We start from the raw sequence: 17,347 nt of genomic DNA, 5'->3' as shown, positions 1-17,347 counted from the left end.
AAAATTGTCAATTTTATATTTGTCTTTATAATTCCTTCAGCTCCTGCACTTATGTTCTGGAAAACAGGTAGAAATGTGTTTCAAATACATTAATAATGAATCACATATAAAAGTCTAAAAAGGGAAGTTATGCTGACCCATGGTCCATTACATACATGTACTTTTATAACTTTCACTTCATAAATGTACATATGTTAAAAAAAAGATATTAGAATTTGAATTCTTGTGCTTGGAATTTTACCTCCCAATATTATAATTATTTTCAATGCTGCATATAAACAAGAGGCTTCAAGGAGTCTGAATCGCTCACCTGGTTAAATTTATATCTTTCAAGGGCAATTACTCTTAACAAGGACTTGTACAACAATTTTGACTCAAGAAGACTTTGATAGGACTTATCATAAGGATCATTTTATCAAATGAAAGGTTTATTCTATCTATTATAGTTTTCAAGACATTGGCTGAAAACCGCTACACCATTTTTTTGCATTTCAAGGGCAATGACTCTTACATGGACGTGTCTGACAATTTTGATCTGATGGAGACTTTTGTAGGCCTTATAATAAGGTCCATTACAGCAATTGAAAGTTTCATTCTATCTATCATAGTTTTCAAGACATTGGCTGAAACTGTAAAAAAAACATCATTTTTTACCTTTCAATGGCAATAACTCTTGGAGTCATGACTTGGAGTCATCTGACAACTTTGATCCCATGGAGACTTTAGTAGGCCTTTTAATTTCAGCAATTGAAAAAATTTGGCTAAACCAAACGGTTTTGCCCCATGCAGGTCCGGGTGTTAAAAGAATAGGCCTGCAGCTGGGCTAAGCTTGCGGTAAAAAGGCGACTAAATAGTGCTCAGAAACCTAGCCGGGGGCTAGGTGCTCTGCCCACAGAGCAACTGGGTTGTGTGCCCCAGGAGGTGGAATGGGGTACCCCTGGCATGTTACATGCTTGGGTTGTCAGGCTATAATACGGAAAACCTGACCGCAAACCATAGTGGTGCACCGTGTTGGGAAAGATGTCACGTTCCTCGCATGTTAAAGAACCCTGCTGTGGTATACGACAGGAGTAGGAACCTTTGCGCTCTGCCACAGGAGGCTAAATTGCCCGACCTTATTCTTCCCTCTCTTTTTCTAGTAGCAATCAAAATTTTTCGACCCTATTATCCTTGTGTCCCATCCCTTTTTTTTTTATTTCATCATCATTTCATGTTCATTTTATCATCCATTTCATGTTCATCGTCTGAATATAGCTGAAAAATTGCTGCTCGGATGTTAAACCCCAACAATCAATCAATCAACCAAATGGTTTTGAAGATAAATGCAACAAGAGGCTCCCTGGAGCCTGAATCGCTCACCTGGTTGAATTTTGTCTTTCAAGGGCAGTAAATTTAAGAAGAATCATAGTTTTCAAGATATTAGCTGGAAACTAAAAAAAACTTGTCATTTCTCCCTAGAGAAAAAACTGTCATTATCCCCTGTCAAGGGCAATAACTCTTATAAGAAAGCGTCTGACAAATTTTGATCCCTGAAGACTTTTGTAATACTAAAAATAAGGATCATTTCAGCTATTGAAAGAATTTGGCTAAACCTAACGGTTTTGGATATATGCGGAAAAAACTACTGTCTGACCACTATGTTCTATTTTTAGTAACAGTGGCCATGTTTCTCGACGGATCAAAAAAACCCATCTCAATTCTATGCAGGATACCCCAAGGAACACTTATACCAAGTTTTCTTTCCATTGGTAAAATAGTGTCAGAGGAGAAGATTTTTGAAAGGAATAACATTAAAAATAGCAAAAAACTTTGAAAAAGGGCAATAACTCCAACATGGCTTAATAGATTAAAATAAAAATTTGACCGCAGATAGATCTCATCATCCTGAACACTTTTACCACATCTGAATTTCACTAAACCTAACTGTTTTGGAGATATATGCGAAAAACTACTGTCTGACCCTTATGTTCTATTTTTAGTAATGGCAGCCATGTTTTTTGACGGATCAAAAATCCCTAAATCAGTTGTATGCAGGATACCCCAAGGAATATTCATACCAAGTTTGTGTTTTGAAAAATTGTTAACGACGACGCCGACTATGGACGCCATGTGATGGCAATAGCTCACATGGCTCACAGGTGAGGTAAAAATGAGTTAGAACAGAAAAAAAGTTAAATTTTTTTACTTCTTTTCTTTATGAAGATCAAAATGAAGAACTGCAATATTCTTAAGTGCAAAAATGAAATATCTTTCAAATTATATTAATTTGGAAAATATTATTCAATCCCATTCTCTTCATGACAGATTGTTCTCCTAGAAAGGGGTGGTCCTTGTGACGTCAGGAGTATTTATTATATTTATACCTATAATCACCTTATTTCATCCTAAATTGTTGAACTTTTCAAAATTTATTGATATACATTGTACATTGTTTTGAAGTCAAAGGGAGCCAACTCATTTCCTTGATTTTACTTAAGACAGATTTAAACACAGCTCTGCAGTGTGATTTACTATTTTCATAACTTTAAACATCCAAATGCATACTTTGCACAAAAATGAAATCAATCAAATTTTAGGGATCCGTGTGTTTGCACTAATGCCCTCTCTGAGTTATGAGGTTGGTCATAAAAATAGTTTATAATCTTATTACCTGAAATGTTCTTACAAAAGTCTTATGAAAAGTAGCTGGCATAAAGATTATAGAAAATTTGGAGAGCTGAAATGCTTACAATAACTGAAATTATAATTATTGTTCCAGGGTCCTCTTTGGCCCTTAATTAAAAAAAAATATTAAATTGTAACCCCAAAAATTAATCCCAGCCTTCCTTTGATCTTGTTATACAATTTCAGTGCAAACCATTTACTAATATCAAGTTATTGTCTGGACATCAGAAAAATGCAATATTTCTGCCCTACCCCCCTTTTGGCTCCTATTTTATAAAATGATCAAGTCTTAAACTCAAAAATCAATACCAGTCTGACCATTGTGGTAAAGAATATTGTTGAACAACATCATAGATATTCCTATGCTTTTACTGGAGTAATATAGTTAAATTCTATGTAATGCTTGTTTAGGCTCCCTTTTGGCCCCTAATTCTTAAACTGTTGAGGCCATAACCCCCAAAATCAATACCAGAGCCCAGGGATTGACACTAACAGTAGTCCGGTAGTCCTGTGCCACCCTGATTTTGGAGAGGACTACATGAAAAATATTCATGGTAGACCTATGGACTACCTAAATTTTGTCTGATTTTTCATAAGATCTAAGAACAGAACCATCATTACCGTCTACGAATTACCTGTTTTACCTCTGAAGTAGTCCTTTTTACCACCAAACAAATGAAGTTAGTGTCAAGCCCTGAGCGCTATACCATTATAGGACTGCAAATTCTTTTTTTGTATAAAAACAGGATTCCAAATTGTCTAGGATGCTTAAAATTAACTGAAAAATTACCTTCAAGGCAAACTATTTCTGATTATATTGGACAACAAGTGTTCTCCCCAGGAATTTTGGACAGTGCTGTGTTCAGCATGCATGACACAACATTAATAGGTCCTGTGTCGAAACGTACCACTTCTTTTTTAGCCAGTACTCCACAGTTTAGTTTGGTTTCACACTTTTGGCTAGGGATGAAAAATGGTTGCTATACTGATTAAAAATGAAGAATCTATTGTTGATAAAACATTTTCTGAAAAAGGAGACTTTTAAAAGTTTTTTGCAATGTTTCATATATTTTCAATGTTGAAGGGGCTTTTTCAATGACAAATTGACTTCATTGTAAATGTGAAAGTAAGTCAATTTTTTACAATGCTAAATTTGATAGATGGATTACAAAGTGAAATAGCTTAAAATCTAACAGGCGATGCCTATATGAGGATGGGGTTTTCCAAGGAAAAAGTTTGGACAGTTTCAGGGCATGAAATAAAAATCAGATATTTTGCGGGAAATTTGATATTTTTATTCCTGATTTTATCAACTTTTTCGCAAATTTTTGCTTATTTTTGCATGGTTTCTATGGTAACCCTATTTAACTGTGGGTAATTTTTTTCCAGAAAATCTTTACTACATTCTGAAGGCCTTGGCTTGAGCTATTTCTAGATATATAGATTTACAGATGCTTGACAATTTTTTAAAGTGATAAATGTTACAAAGCATCAGATTACTAGACCAAAATTAGGCAGTTCTGCAATACTGTGGAGTGCTGGCTTAAAGGGAGCTGCCAATACCCCTACACATTTAAAAAATTGCTTTGCATCTTAGAAACTAGTGTTTTTATGCTATGCTTTGATACAAAGGTTAAGAAGATGTAACTTATGGAACGGACCTATGTTATAGTTAGCAACCAATTATGCTAATTTTTTGCGAAATTAACAGAAGTCATTGAACTGATTCATGTGTGAATATGGCTTTTGCCATCACAAAGAATGGATTATATTTTTAAAAGGTCAATATTTGTGCAGGTTACATGTAAAATAGTTAACCGGGCAACTTCAAAGTGCACAATAAGCTAAGGTTTAATAACCTTAGACCTAGAGTAGGCTTTTTAGTATTTGGTTTTCAGTTCATTCAGATTTCTCTGATTTTTCATGCAGTGAGCTTCAAATGCACTATTTTGGCATAAAACTGTGTTAAAAACTTACAAAACCACAAATTTAGGGTTTATAGGTACATATGGATTATAATTTTGTAGGTTTCAAGTGGAAATTTTCATTTAAAAGATGATTATAGCAAAACAAGTGAAATGCATATCTGCACTTAGGTAAAAGGAAGGTTCTCTACTAATGAAGGAGATAGTCTAGTACGAGAATGCCTCTAAAATTGTTATCAATTGTCCAATTTTGATAAATTTGGTATCATTTTACTTGTAAGACCGTAAGCTTTCATGAAATAACTAGAAAATTACAATATTTAATATCGCATTCTGCTTAATGTATTTTTTAAAAATTGATCTGTGTATTCAAAATGTACATTGCTGTGTATGTTTACATGAATTTTTCATAGGTAAATATTTTTCCTTTTTTCTTCAAATGCAGTTATCATAACTTTTATATCATTTTTAAAATTTCCCTTTTATATTTAACACACAAATTAAACAGATATTCTATCAAATTATAATAAGTAATTCGTCATAAACATTTCCTCTAATTCATACACCCCCAGGACTGATGTTTTACCTTGCTGACAGCAGACCCAATGGAAATTACAATTTTTCATTTGTTTTGTGGCCTCAATAGCTCATTTGACTGTGATATTCATTTTATTATGAGCATTCTCTATTAAACTCTCTTTCTAGTCTTTGTAACTTCCAGTATATTAATAGATTTAGAATTATCTAATCAAGTACATGTTCTAGACTTCTCTGGTCTTAAAATTCATGTTGCCAAAAATTTCTGGGAAGTCAGTAGTGTGGAGCCAACATAGTTTCCAGGAAAAAACATAAATCTTATTCTTGTTATTTGAATTTAACACAGTAGTTGTTTTGTTTTGATATTTAAAGTTTTCTTTTTATTTCTGTTTTTTTTTTTTTTTGTTTTTTTTTTAATTATCGTTATGTTAAAATGCAGTTTATTCGTAACAGAAACCCCATATCACGACTTATGAGTCTATATTTTTTTCTTCATCACACCTGTTGTACTATTTTTAGACTTGGGGGATTTTACAATCTATTTCTTAACTGATTTTCCCACTAAGAACCACGTGCTCTTGAAATCTATCTAGCTATCTTCAAATTTCCACTAACATACTTATTGCTGACTATCACGTGCCGTTTGCATGCATGGCTACCACATAAATTTAAAGAATTTTTACTATAAGTGATGAAAATGATTATATACAGTGAAAGTTTTTTTTTTTAAATCAACAACATGGCCATGTAAAGGAAGGCCATTTCCTTTTTCTTTTCAAAAAGTATAGGAAGTATCTGATGGAATAAATATTGTTTCGGAATTTAATACATTCTTTTATAAGGTAAATCAGCTTCAAACTGTTGAAAACGTCTTGTGATTGTGCAACATTCAACTTTGCCTTCATAAATAGCCACATGCTTTTGACCAGGGTTGACTTACCTATGACCATTGTCAGTTTTGATTTGTTCAGTATTGGATATTTGGATCTGATTGACACCTTCCTTAAAATTAATTTGTGGCCTGGTGGGGTGACTGATAAAGAATCTTGTTGGCAATTGGCTTCAGACACCTGTGCAGTCATGCGGTGATCAACAGACCTCAGTGTGTTTACTGCTATCAATTTCAAGAGGTAATCACCTTGTAGGATGCTGTAAATGACCTTGGGGCACAAGCGCTTCCTGTCATTATTAATTTTTTATCATCATAGTAAACTTTATAACACAGCACTGGTAGAAAGATAGCACAGTACTGAGGTCAAAAGCACAGCTCAAACTTGATAGCATTGTAAAGTGCAGTACTTTAAGGGCCTGGGTAGAACACTGCAACAACACAGATATTACTCAAATTAGCCATTGTCACACAAATAACACATCTCCAAGACTATGATGTAGTGGCTTTGATTTCATAGTGAATATCAACAACTTATTATCAATGAGAAAGAAACTATTTGACTTACTGAAGTTGTCACACAAAATGTTCTTTGCACAGTTCCACACAAGCATGCATGATGTCTTATCAGATAAAACACTGTTCTACAACTCATCTCAGATCTCTAAATCTTGTTGTACACCTGGGAAGAAATTACATCACATTGTTAAAAAAAACAAAATACAAATAAAAATAACCAAATAGAAAATGTGATGCAAATGGACTCCACATGGATATATATTGTTTATCAAAAACACTCAAAGTAGGGCTACCCTAGAAATATCTTTGGGAGACACAGATGATGTCCATACATAAGATACATTAGGGAACACAACAAATAACACTGTGCTGCTAAACTGTTAAGTAGGTTTTCTACCAGTCTTCCATAAACATGTAACATATGCACAAAGGAGAACACAAAGATGGTTTTTGAGTTATGTGAAACGGAAAACACCCATTAATAGCTCACCTGACCCAAGTACTGCCATCACTTAACATTAGCGTTTGACCTAGAACTGAATTGGGGATTTTTTTATCTGAGAAAAACATGGCTGTCATAACTAAAAATAGAACATAAGGGTCAGACAGCAGATTTGACATGTATCTAAAAAACCATATGGTAGGCTAAATGTTGACTGGTTAAAGGTATTCTGTATGATGAGATCTACCTGTGGTCAAGTTTTCTGAAATCTGATCATTTATGTTGGAGTTAATATCCATTTTTATTTTTTGGCTATTCTACCATCTTTGTCATTACTCTCAAACATCTTTCCCTAAGAAACTATCTGACAGAATTCAATGAAAGTTGAAATTATTGTTCCTAAGTGTAAGCAATTGCATTGGGATATTTTATCCATGAAAAACATCGCTGCTTTAAAAAAAAAAAAGAATGTAGTTCATCAAGCCAGGCGACTGATTCAGCCTCTCTAGAGTCTCTAGTTTATGAATAAATACTGCGGCTGGAGGAAGACACATTGGAATTTTCGAAAGATTATAAAGATTAAAGGGAACTTCCCACTTTAGATATATAAACACTTGACCAGTTTCATTTTAATTGGTGGAAGTGTTTTGTAGTTAATGTGTAATAAAGAGCTGAGCTTTAAACGCATGATACGCCTGTTGCCCTTTTAACTTGTCCTTATGCTTTTAATGAATTTATATTATCTAGAAATACTGTGAGCCTTGTCAAATACCCTCCCCCAAAAAAAGTAAATAAAAAATGCACAAAACATTTGGCACTATCAAGGCTACCTAAAGTTTAACTAATATCATTGTCTTGATTTTTCATCCATACATATCTATCTTGTTTAAAACACACTTTTCTGACAAGGTTACCTAGTACCTATTATATTTATTAGTCGATCAACGAATAAAATTTCCTTGGCTGTTTTCGGCTTTTTTTAAAACTTCACAACATGGACATATAAAATTTGACATTAAAACAAATGGGAAGGGAGCTTACTTCAACAGATATGAACATTTCACCAAAGTTTCATAAAAGTTGAGTAATTGTGCGAAAATCTCCTTTTTTTAAGTATAAAAATTCATAGCACAGAAACGACAAATCTGAAATTTACAAAAGTTGAAAGGGAGCTTATGTCAATAGATAAGAACAATTCACGAAAGTTTCATAAAAGTAGGTGAAAGTGTTTTTGAGTTTTTGTCCAAAAACTTTAAAAATCCTCCTTTTTTAAGTAAAAAAATTCATAACAAGGAAATGAAAAATCTGAAATTTATAAAAATTCAAAGGAAACTTGTGTCAATAGATGTGAAAACTTCACAAAAGTTTCATAAAAGTTGGTGACAGCGTATTCGAGTTATTGTTCGAAGTGTGGACGACGGATGGATGGACAATGGTGTACCATAATACGTCCCATCTTAGACTGGCGTATAAAAATTGGGAAACACCTCCCAAAAATTGTTATGAATAAATTTACATGTACATAACCTGAGAAAAAAAAATTCCACAAAATTAAAAGAGCTTACCATTTTTGATATTTACATTTTGCAGTAATCAAATTACAATTGGTGCTACCCTTTTTGAGTTATTGGCAATAAAATGCTTTGTAAGGTGCAGCTTGATGCCACTGCAGAGGTCAAAACCTGAATAGACAGAGCAAGTATGGATATGCATTTCAAACTTTCAAATCTAATTGAGACTAGACAATTGACACAGGCAAATAATTTGATCAGAATCCAAGTGGTCCCTTTTATTACCCTAATTCCTTAATAGTTCCAACCACAACTTTCAAAACCAATCTCAACATTCCTTTGGGGTATGGCATTTTGTGGTACATTGTATAATTTTGAAGAGCTTTAATCCCTTTTACTCAATTTATCATCCAGAACTCAGAAAAGTGCTTATTTTTGGCCCCATTTGTTGTACCTAATCCTTAATCCGCTCAAGTTACAACCCATAAAAACAATCCAAGACTTCCTTTCTTGCTATAACACCATGTAGTGTAATTAAAAAGAGAAGTCAAGTTATTGTCCAGACATCAGAAAGACACTTGTTTCTGGTCCTTTTTGGTCCATCATTCCTTAATGATTCAAATAATGGTATGACCATAGTGGTATAGAATATAGACTTAATAATATTCTTTATAATGGAGTTAGTTCATTTCTTTGAAAAACTCACTTTGGCTCTTTTCGGACCCTAACTCCAAAATAGTTGGTGACATAACCACCAAAATCAATATAAACCTTTCTTTTGTTGTTTGAAATCTCATTGTAAATTTTATAAAGATCAACCAAATAATTTTTAAGTTATCACATGAAAACCAATTGTCTACAGACAATAAAAACAGCACCATATATGTATATTGTATTAAGACTGAATAGTACTTGAAAATGAAATATTACAATTTTTGCAAAAAAATAATGGGAGTTTCCCGCTATGGATATAAAAATATTTTTCATAGTTTAAATTTAATTGGTGCTGGCGTTTTTGAGTTAACATGCCAAAATTTAGGATGAATGAACAAGGATAAATAATATGCCTCCCAACTTTTATTTGAAGGGGGATAAAAATGGTATCCATATATCTAGTTTTTATTTAAAGCACATAATATTGAATTGACTAAATTAAAAAAAAACCAACTTTTCTTTAATTCCCAAGCTTAATAAATTAAATTAATTCCTTTGTTCAAAAACAAAATCAAATATGTACCTGCATTTATCATCCATTTCCAAGTATTAATGTGCAATTCTGGAAGTTTAACAAATAGTCTTGCAGAGCACAGCATGATATGACTGCAGTAGTCAAACCCTGAACAGTTGGGGCAAAATGTGGACACAATATCAGTTTTTGATACACTTAGGCATAGGGACTTACAATTAAAAATGGACACAACAACTGGTTTGAACGTGATATTGGACAAAAATTGAAATTCAAATATAAATTTTCAAAATCACACCAAAATAAATCAGAGTGCTGTTAGCTATGGAAGTTTTCTCTTCTTTTGAAAATTGTAGCATGAACAAGACTTCAAAGATTATTAAATTACACCATAACAATAAAGTTTAAAAAGATTAGCACTTTCCGTAACATAGTGCTAAACAATCAAACATAGATATTAGTGACACTGATGATTAGCTGACTGTTCCTGTACTTGGTGTAAATGCTGTTTTCATGCAAAGAATATATGCTTAACTCTTCATACTCCTCAAATTAGGGGTGAGAATTCCACAAAATCAATGAAAAATTTAGAATCTCTCATATAAAAATAAAAGATTATGGTCGATTTTTTTTTTATCAAAGTTACTATAATTTCTGTGCAAAATAAGAAATAATTTTCACTTAAAAAAATTTGCTTTAACAGAAAAAATTTCCCACATAAGACAGCACCAAAAAGAGGAGGATCTCCTACTTGATCTTTAAACATTTAAGTAAACAGTTCTAAATTCAATGGGAAATGCAAATTTATGATTACAGTTTTATTTTACATCATGTAATCTTTGTAATTGAGTATATAGCACTATTTTCACAAAAATTAAAAACCTCCAGTGCTAATAGCACTTTGATTTTAATTTTAAGAACAAAGATTTAACTGTATGACATACACTGTGTACATGTACATTTTTTTGCAGGGAATTTCAGTGTATTTATTATTGTGTTACCAGATCATGTGAGTAGATGATGATTCTGACAGTCCTACAGAGGTACATGTATGTTTCTTCTTAAACCAGGGCAGTATCATATTTTCAATCAATTAAATTGAAGTACATTTTGAACTGAATTTAACCATTAAATCAAAATTACATATTTAACTACATTATGTATTAATTTCAATATAATTTAGGTTTATTCCATGCATAATATGGCATTGAGTGTATGGGGAACTTATAACTCTTCACTGTCTCTAAATCTCAATGCACAACTACAACATACTGAAATTTATTTATGGATCCATTGATGCTCCAAAAATGTATACATTCATTTGTTATAGAACAATATATCATTTTACACTGATTTTATTATTTACTTTGCCGTTTCAGAAGAGCCAATACTGAGATAATGCCCAGGAAATTATTGCTTGAAATAAATTATTGCCTGCAAGAAGTTTCTTTGCGTTCTTTCTACTATAGATACAAAATGTCAGGAAAATGGCACTACCTTTATTGCTTTCAATTTTTACACAAGAATGTAAGAACAGTTCTTATATAATCTATTACAACTATGCTGCTTCCTTTCAGAGTTGTGGGACTTTAAAAACAAATATCCTTATTCCATGTAACTGATCAATACCACACTGCTGGTTTCTGTTAAATATAAGAAAACTGAGAGTCCAGATTTAAGTGAAATGGTCAATCCTTAACATGACATAGCAAAGACATTTAGTTCAACACATCCATGTAAGTTTACCTTCAGGAAAGAAGCATTGTATTAAATGTCTATGTATATGACTTATGTCAGATATATAAATTCCAACCTTAATTTCTAAGAAATAGGATTTAAACTCCGAAAAACTAGTACCCTCCATTTCCTCTATGTATAGCAGAGGAAATACCAAATATTTCACCCCCACCCCCCTAATTTCAGTGGGGTTTATAGTGATAGATGTGTATGCCTTTCCTTCTATCTGTAATTTTGAGGAGTTCCCATATCTTAATTTTACTCCTTCTACATTACTAAATGGAATTTAATAAAACTTTCATAGAATCTTTTAGTTACAAAAAATTGATATTTTGCATTGCATGCACAAAACAAGATTACTTTGTGACTGAGAAGAATGATTTATTCTTATTGCTTAAACCACATGGTAATGTAGTATTCACTTATATAAATGCAAGTTAAATAATGCCTGCTTCATACTCTTCAATAAAATAAACATGGTGACAATAGTTGCTTATGTAGAGGACATTATCAATAAATTGATTGCTGTTGGCAAGTGATCATATTGTTTTCAACATTATATATATTGTATATAAATGTGGCATCAATTGCTGTTAAATACGACAATGTTTTGTTTTCTAGTCAATGAAAATACATTCAAGACAAAACGAATTTGCTCTTCGGGTAACACCAATCTGCATCCATACTTGCCCCTCAGGCAATACCAGTCTGTGTCCACACTTGCATGATGTAAATAAAACTGTAATTATACATTAACATTTCCCATATAACATGTAATTAATAGAACTGTGTTTTTTTTAATATGTGTAAACTGAATGTCAATTTTTACTACCGATTTCTGAAGTGTAAAATGTAACCAATAGTCAAACAGTATATAACTTCAAACACATTTACAAATTTTGTTCCATTTCACCTTTTCCAAAAATTTTAAACCTGTACAAAATTTAATTTTGCATTTAGATTTAAAAAAGACTATTTTAATAATATATTTACCCCACACAATAATTATCCTCTGGTAATACCTATTTCATCTAAAGAAGATAATTTCCTTGAACATACATTTAAGACTTTCAAAAACTAGACACTTCCTGTTTATCAATGATAAAATATTGAAGAAAGGATGAAGATTCTGACTGATAAGTATGTTTAATGGAACATGCTCAACAAATATGTTTATGACACATTACTGCAAGAACTAAAATTTATTACTAAACATCATTCCAGGTCAAAAAGGAGTCCTCAAATCTTAAGTTTATTTAAAGACACCTTGAGATCTTAATTTTATTTGCAGAAATAACAGATTATCATTGAGCTGAAAATTTTGCCAGAAACATATTTAATGGTTATAAAAGAGGTATTGAATGATACAAATGGAATTACCTATGGACTATATTTTTGTGTAGTGTTCTGAAGTAGTAGGGAAGTTTCTGACATGAACTGGTGACATAAGGTATTTTGATCCTAAAAGTCAATTTTTTTAAGGCATGATCCTTTTTGGCTCCTTATAACTCTAAAACTATAACAAATATCTGAATTCTGATTAATAAATGCAAGCAGGGATTTTCATGAGGAATCTAATAAAAAAAAATCTTCAAAATCGCACCAAAAATAAAAGAAGACCATTTTGGGGGGGAAGGGGGGGGGTAGCCTCTTATAATTTGAAAACAGAAAAGGATTCTGAAATCTGACTGAAAAACACAGGCAAGGACTTTGATTTAAAAAAAATCAAAATCAGACCAGAAATTAAGAAGCTATAATCAAGAAATCAGACAGAAACAAAATACTTGTTTCTGGTTCCTTATTCTTACTTGGCTCAAGTCACAATCTCAGTCCTGTTGTGGTACAATGTATGGCACCTTCTAATACAATTTCAAAAAGATTCATTGACTAATAGCCAAGTTATTGGTTGGACATCAGGAAAATGTCTGGGGTAGATGAAAAAGAAGGAAAACTTTGACACATAGAACAAATGCGTTCTCATGGTTCAGATGAATACACCATAAAAATCCACAAAATCATGACGACAACCATAAAACTTCTGTAGTACAACCTTGTACCAACTGGAAGCCTGACAGCAAGAAGCCCAGCATGGTACAAAGAGTCTGTTCCCATTGGAATGTTGATTGCTTGTTGAAAAATATGTCCACCACACTGGACAAACATAAAATAACCAATATAATTTGTACAAAGAAAGAAAAGTAAAAAAGCAACTCGGGCTCCATTAAAAAATCAGAACATGGACTAAGTACACCAGAAGGGTAACCATCTTCTAGAAATACCCCCCACCCGAGCTAAAAACATCTGTGTCTAATGTCTGTTGTAATTATTTTTGTATTTGTAGAATAAATGCATGATGAATATTGTATATGGGATTAGGTCTCTTTTTTTTCTGACAAAATATATGAAAAGGTCTACATTTATCATAAGTACAATATATGAATAGGGTGGGGTTACAGCACCCCCTATCAAAGAAGTATTGGAGTGATCTCCCCCACGCTTTTTTCATGAAAAGGTGCCAAAACTCAAAAACAAAAAATCTAAATTTTATAGAAAACGAAAGGGAACCTAAGTCCATTTTCTGAAACATTTTTCCGTTATAGCGCAAAAACTGAAATACCACTCTGCCATTTAATGAAAAAGTGCCAAAAATGGAAAACATGAAATTGTGGGAGCTCAGTTTCATATAGTTGCAGAACTATAACTCTTCATGGTTCTTTTGCTTTAAAAAAAAAATTATAGACCATGTCTGCAAAAAAAAATATTTTTAAAAAATAGCAAAAGGATCATGAAGAGTCATAGTACTTTCAGAAAATGGACTTAGACTCCCTTTTCTTTTCTGTAAAATTTCGATTTTTTTTTTTTAAAAGTGTTATGGTAATCACTTTTGGGATTCAGAGCTGGAAATATTTTTTGTTTCGACCACCACAAAAAAATATCTCCTGTGCCAAATCCCAAAAATGATAAAGAGCTGCGGTACAGCAGCTAAGCTTAGTACACCACATGTCTCTCTTAATCCCAAAAGTACGACGATACTCCAGTGGAGGACTGTACTTATAAACGGAAAAGAAAAGGGATTAAAGTCTCTATATGAAAAGCTGGTTATAGTCTGATCAATCTTGATTAATATAGTACTTTCTCTGTGTTAAAGTATCTATGCCTTAACAATTTTCTGGATACACGGGTTTATCTGTAGTCGGAGGGAAATTAATAATGGTGAAATTGTGGCCTTATTTGTCGAAAGCTAATGATGAACCTAATATGACTAACCGGTAGCCCAATAATGAAATCGTAGGATCAAAATTCGCAGAAGATGATTAATGTGAACAAACAAAGAGAACTTATTTAACATTCAACACCATAGATGCAGCTAGGAACATCAGTGTGCTACAAACCCGGTCAATGTCAAAAATTAACCCGAAGGCTACCATCTTGGTTGCTCTAAAAACAAGACGCATTTCGAGCTCAAATTCCCGGCGCTAACATTGACAATTGTCGCAACTTTTTTATCGACTGATTGTTTTAAATATTTTTAAAGAAATATCAGTGAGTACAATATAGGAGATTCTTCTTGATGTCATCACTTACCTGTGATATGGTTTTGGTTGGCAAAAAAATCCACCGAGTGGCACGGGGCATCAACTTTAAATCGTCATAACTTTGTCGTTTTTTAAGTAATTGAAAAATTCTTTTGGTTCCCTAAACTGCCAATAAAACTCTTTTTATCCATGGAATTTTTAAATAAATATTCAGTAATTAGACTATATTAGCATAAAATTTTAAAAACAATTTTATATGAAAATAGAGGTTTAAATTACATATAAATATCGTTTCAAATTTATTCTTCTAGTAAAACAGTTATAAATTCACATATGAAATATGAATTCTTTTATGTTCTTTTTGACCGCCGACATTTCTGCTTTTAAGTACGTTTAAAATATAACTTACATATCCTTATTTTAAGGATTAGTCGTGTTAAATGATTTCGATCTTTAATGGATAACGACCGATTTTACTCCCATATAATTTCATTTAAAATTCATCAAGGAAATTCTTGGTGTACACTGCAAAGCTACAAACGCTGCATGTCGTTCTGAACTTGGACGACTCCCACTTCACTCAAAAATTATGTTTTCCTGTGTCAAATTTTTAAATCATCTTCTTTCCTCAGAAAACATTTCGGCTTTTAAAATAATTCAAGCTACAGAAAACAGTAACACTTGGACAAAGAAAATATATTCTATTATCAATAAACTTGGTTTTTCACACATAATCTATCAAAAATGTAGCTTTAAACCTATTTTATCAAATATAAAACAACGAATAACCGATCTATTTATGCAAGAGCAACATTCCCAAATCCAAAATTCAAATAAACTAACATTTTATCGAAATTTCCACATTGGATACAAACGAGCAAGCTTTGTTGATATTTTACAAAAAAGATCAGAAAAATCCTCTCTTTGTAATATTAGAATCAGTAGCCATAATTTGGAAATAGAAAAAGGCCGTTATCTATCAATTCATGCAAATGAGAGATTATGTAAAGTTTACAACTCTGGGTAGGTTGAAGATGAATTACATTTTTTGCTAAAGAATAAAGAATATAAAAACAAATCCTTCACGAACCTCGCTCCCCCGTGCAGGTCTGGGTGTCAAAAGAATAGGCCTGCAGTAGCGCTAAGCTTGTCGTAAAAGGCGACTAAATACTGAACCCTAGCCGGGGGCTAGGACACTTTGCCCACAGAGCAACTGGGTTGTGTGCTCCAGGTGGTGGAATGGGGTACCCCAGGCGTGTCACATGCTGGGGTTGTCAGGCTATAATACAGAAAACCTGACCGCAAACCATAGTGGTGCACCGTGTTGGCAAAGATGCCACGTTCCTCGCACGTTTAAAAAAAACCCTACCGTGGTATCTCCCGGAGTAGGAACAATAGGGCTCCGACACAGGAGGCTAAATTGCCCGACCCTACACACCTCTCCCCATTTCAAGTGGCAATCAAAATTTCTCGCCCCCATTGTCCTTGTGTCCCGTCCCATTTTTCATTTCATCATCATTTCATGTTCATTTTATCATCCACTTCATGTTCATCGCCTGAATGTAGCTGAAATATTGCTACTCGGGCGTTAAACCCCTACAAACAAACAAACAAACAAACGAACCTCGCTACATATATATAGCTATCTATTTTTAGAATTTTAAGCGCACACAAAAACAATGTCTCCGATGTGTGGCTGGTCATCTCGTGGATTTCTATTCATTTTAACGCAATTGCGGACAGTTAGGAAGTATTAAGTAGCTGTCTTTGTAAGAATCATGCAAAATCTGAAAAATGTGATACACCCCAAAAAAGGCTACATATTTTTATTTTTGTAATTAAGTTGTTTTATGGGTCTGTATTATGAAATGTGTAATTATTCATTCAAACCTGCCTGCTCTTAGGTGATAATTAACATTAAAAGTCCAATAGATTCTATTGTATTTGAGTGTCATTTACAGAGTTACCTCCCGTACTTTTGAATTCTACAGTGCATTCTATACAATTTTTATCTCCTAAGAGCATGGGTTATATGAAAAACCACATGTTATTTTCTGTTTACTATGACATTTCAAATAAAATATCAAAAATAAAAATATGCAGGCTTTTTACCAATGAATCACATTTTGCATGATTCTTAGCTGGAGTGCTACTTAATCAACGATAAATATTTATTTTACGATTCTCTTTTTTTCTTGAAACGAAATCACAGTGATTACGAACGTCTTCAATTCTACTCATGATCTGGGGTCAAAGGTCACTAAAAATTACCACCCAGCAGTAAGATATCACGCACAGCAACCGCGTACAGAGTGCAACATTCTACAGTTGACTATACCAATGCGGCCAACCTGCGTTCTATCTGTCTAGTTTCTTCGTTATCTTCTGGTGACTGAGAGGG

General features: G+C 32.9%; 1 protein-coding gene across 4 annotated transcripts in view; it reads right to left on the bottom strand.

Annotated features, from left to right (window-relative positions):
* LOC148623730 (translation initiation factor IF-2, mitochondrial-like) overlaps window positions 1-14,888 on the bottom strand; it is a 60,995-nt gene extending 46,107 nt beyond the window's left edge. Inside the window, exons 1-2 of one of the 4 annotated variants that reach the window (XM_088565786.1) lie at window positions 14,803-14,888; window positions 6,584-6,697 (exon numbers count right to left, since the gene is read on the bottom strand). In XM_088565786.1, the coding sequence (XP_088421912.1) occupies window positions 6,584-6,670 (87 nt within the window). In that variant the 5' untranslated portion in view covers window positions 6,671-6,697; window positions 14,803-14,888. Of the gene's footprint in view, window positions 1-6,583; window positions 6,698-11,170; window positions 11,192-14,677 lie in introns of those variants that run through there. The other 3 variants (XM_088565787.1, XM_088565788.1, XM_088565789.1) reach the window with 3 other exon arrangements.
* Between the last annotated feature and the right edge of the window lie 2,459 nt (window positions 14,889-17,347).

This window comes from Perna viridis, chromosome 2, assembly GCF_037379345.1.
Source record: "Perna viridis isolate PV_CMFRI_1.1 ecotype Kerala chromosome 2, ASM3737934v1, whole genome shotgun sequence".
In the NCBI taxonomy this organism is placed as follows: Eukaryota; Metazoa; Mollusca; class Bivalvia; order Mytilida; family Mytilidae; genus Perna; species Perna viridis.
The sequence above is the reverse complement of the archived record's forward strand: the minus strand, read 5'-3'. Positions and strand labels throughout refer to the sequence as shown.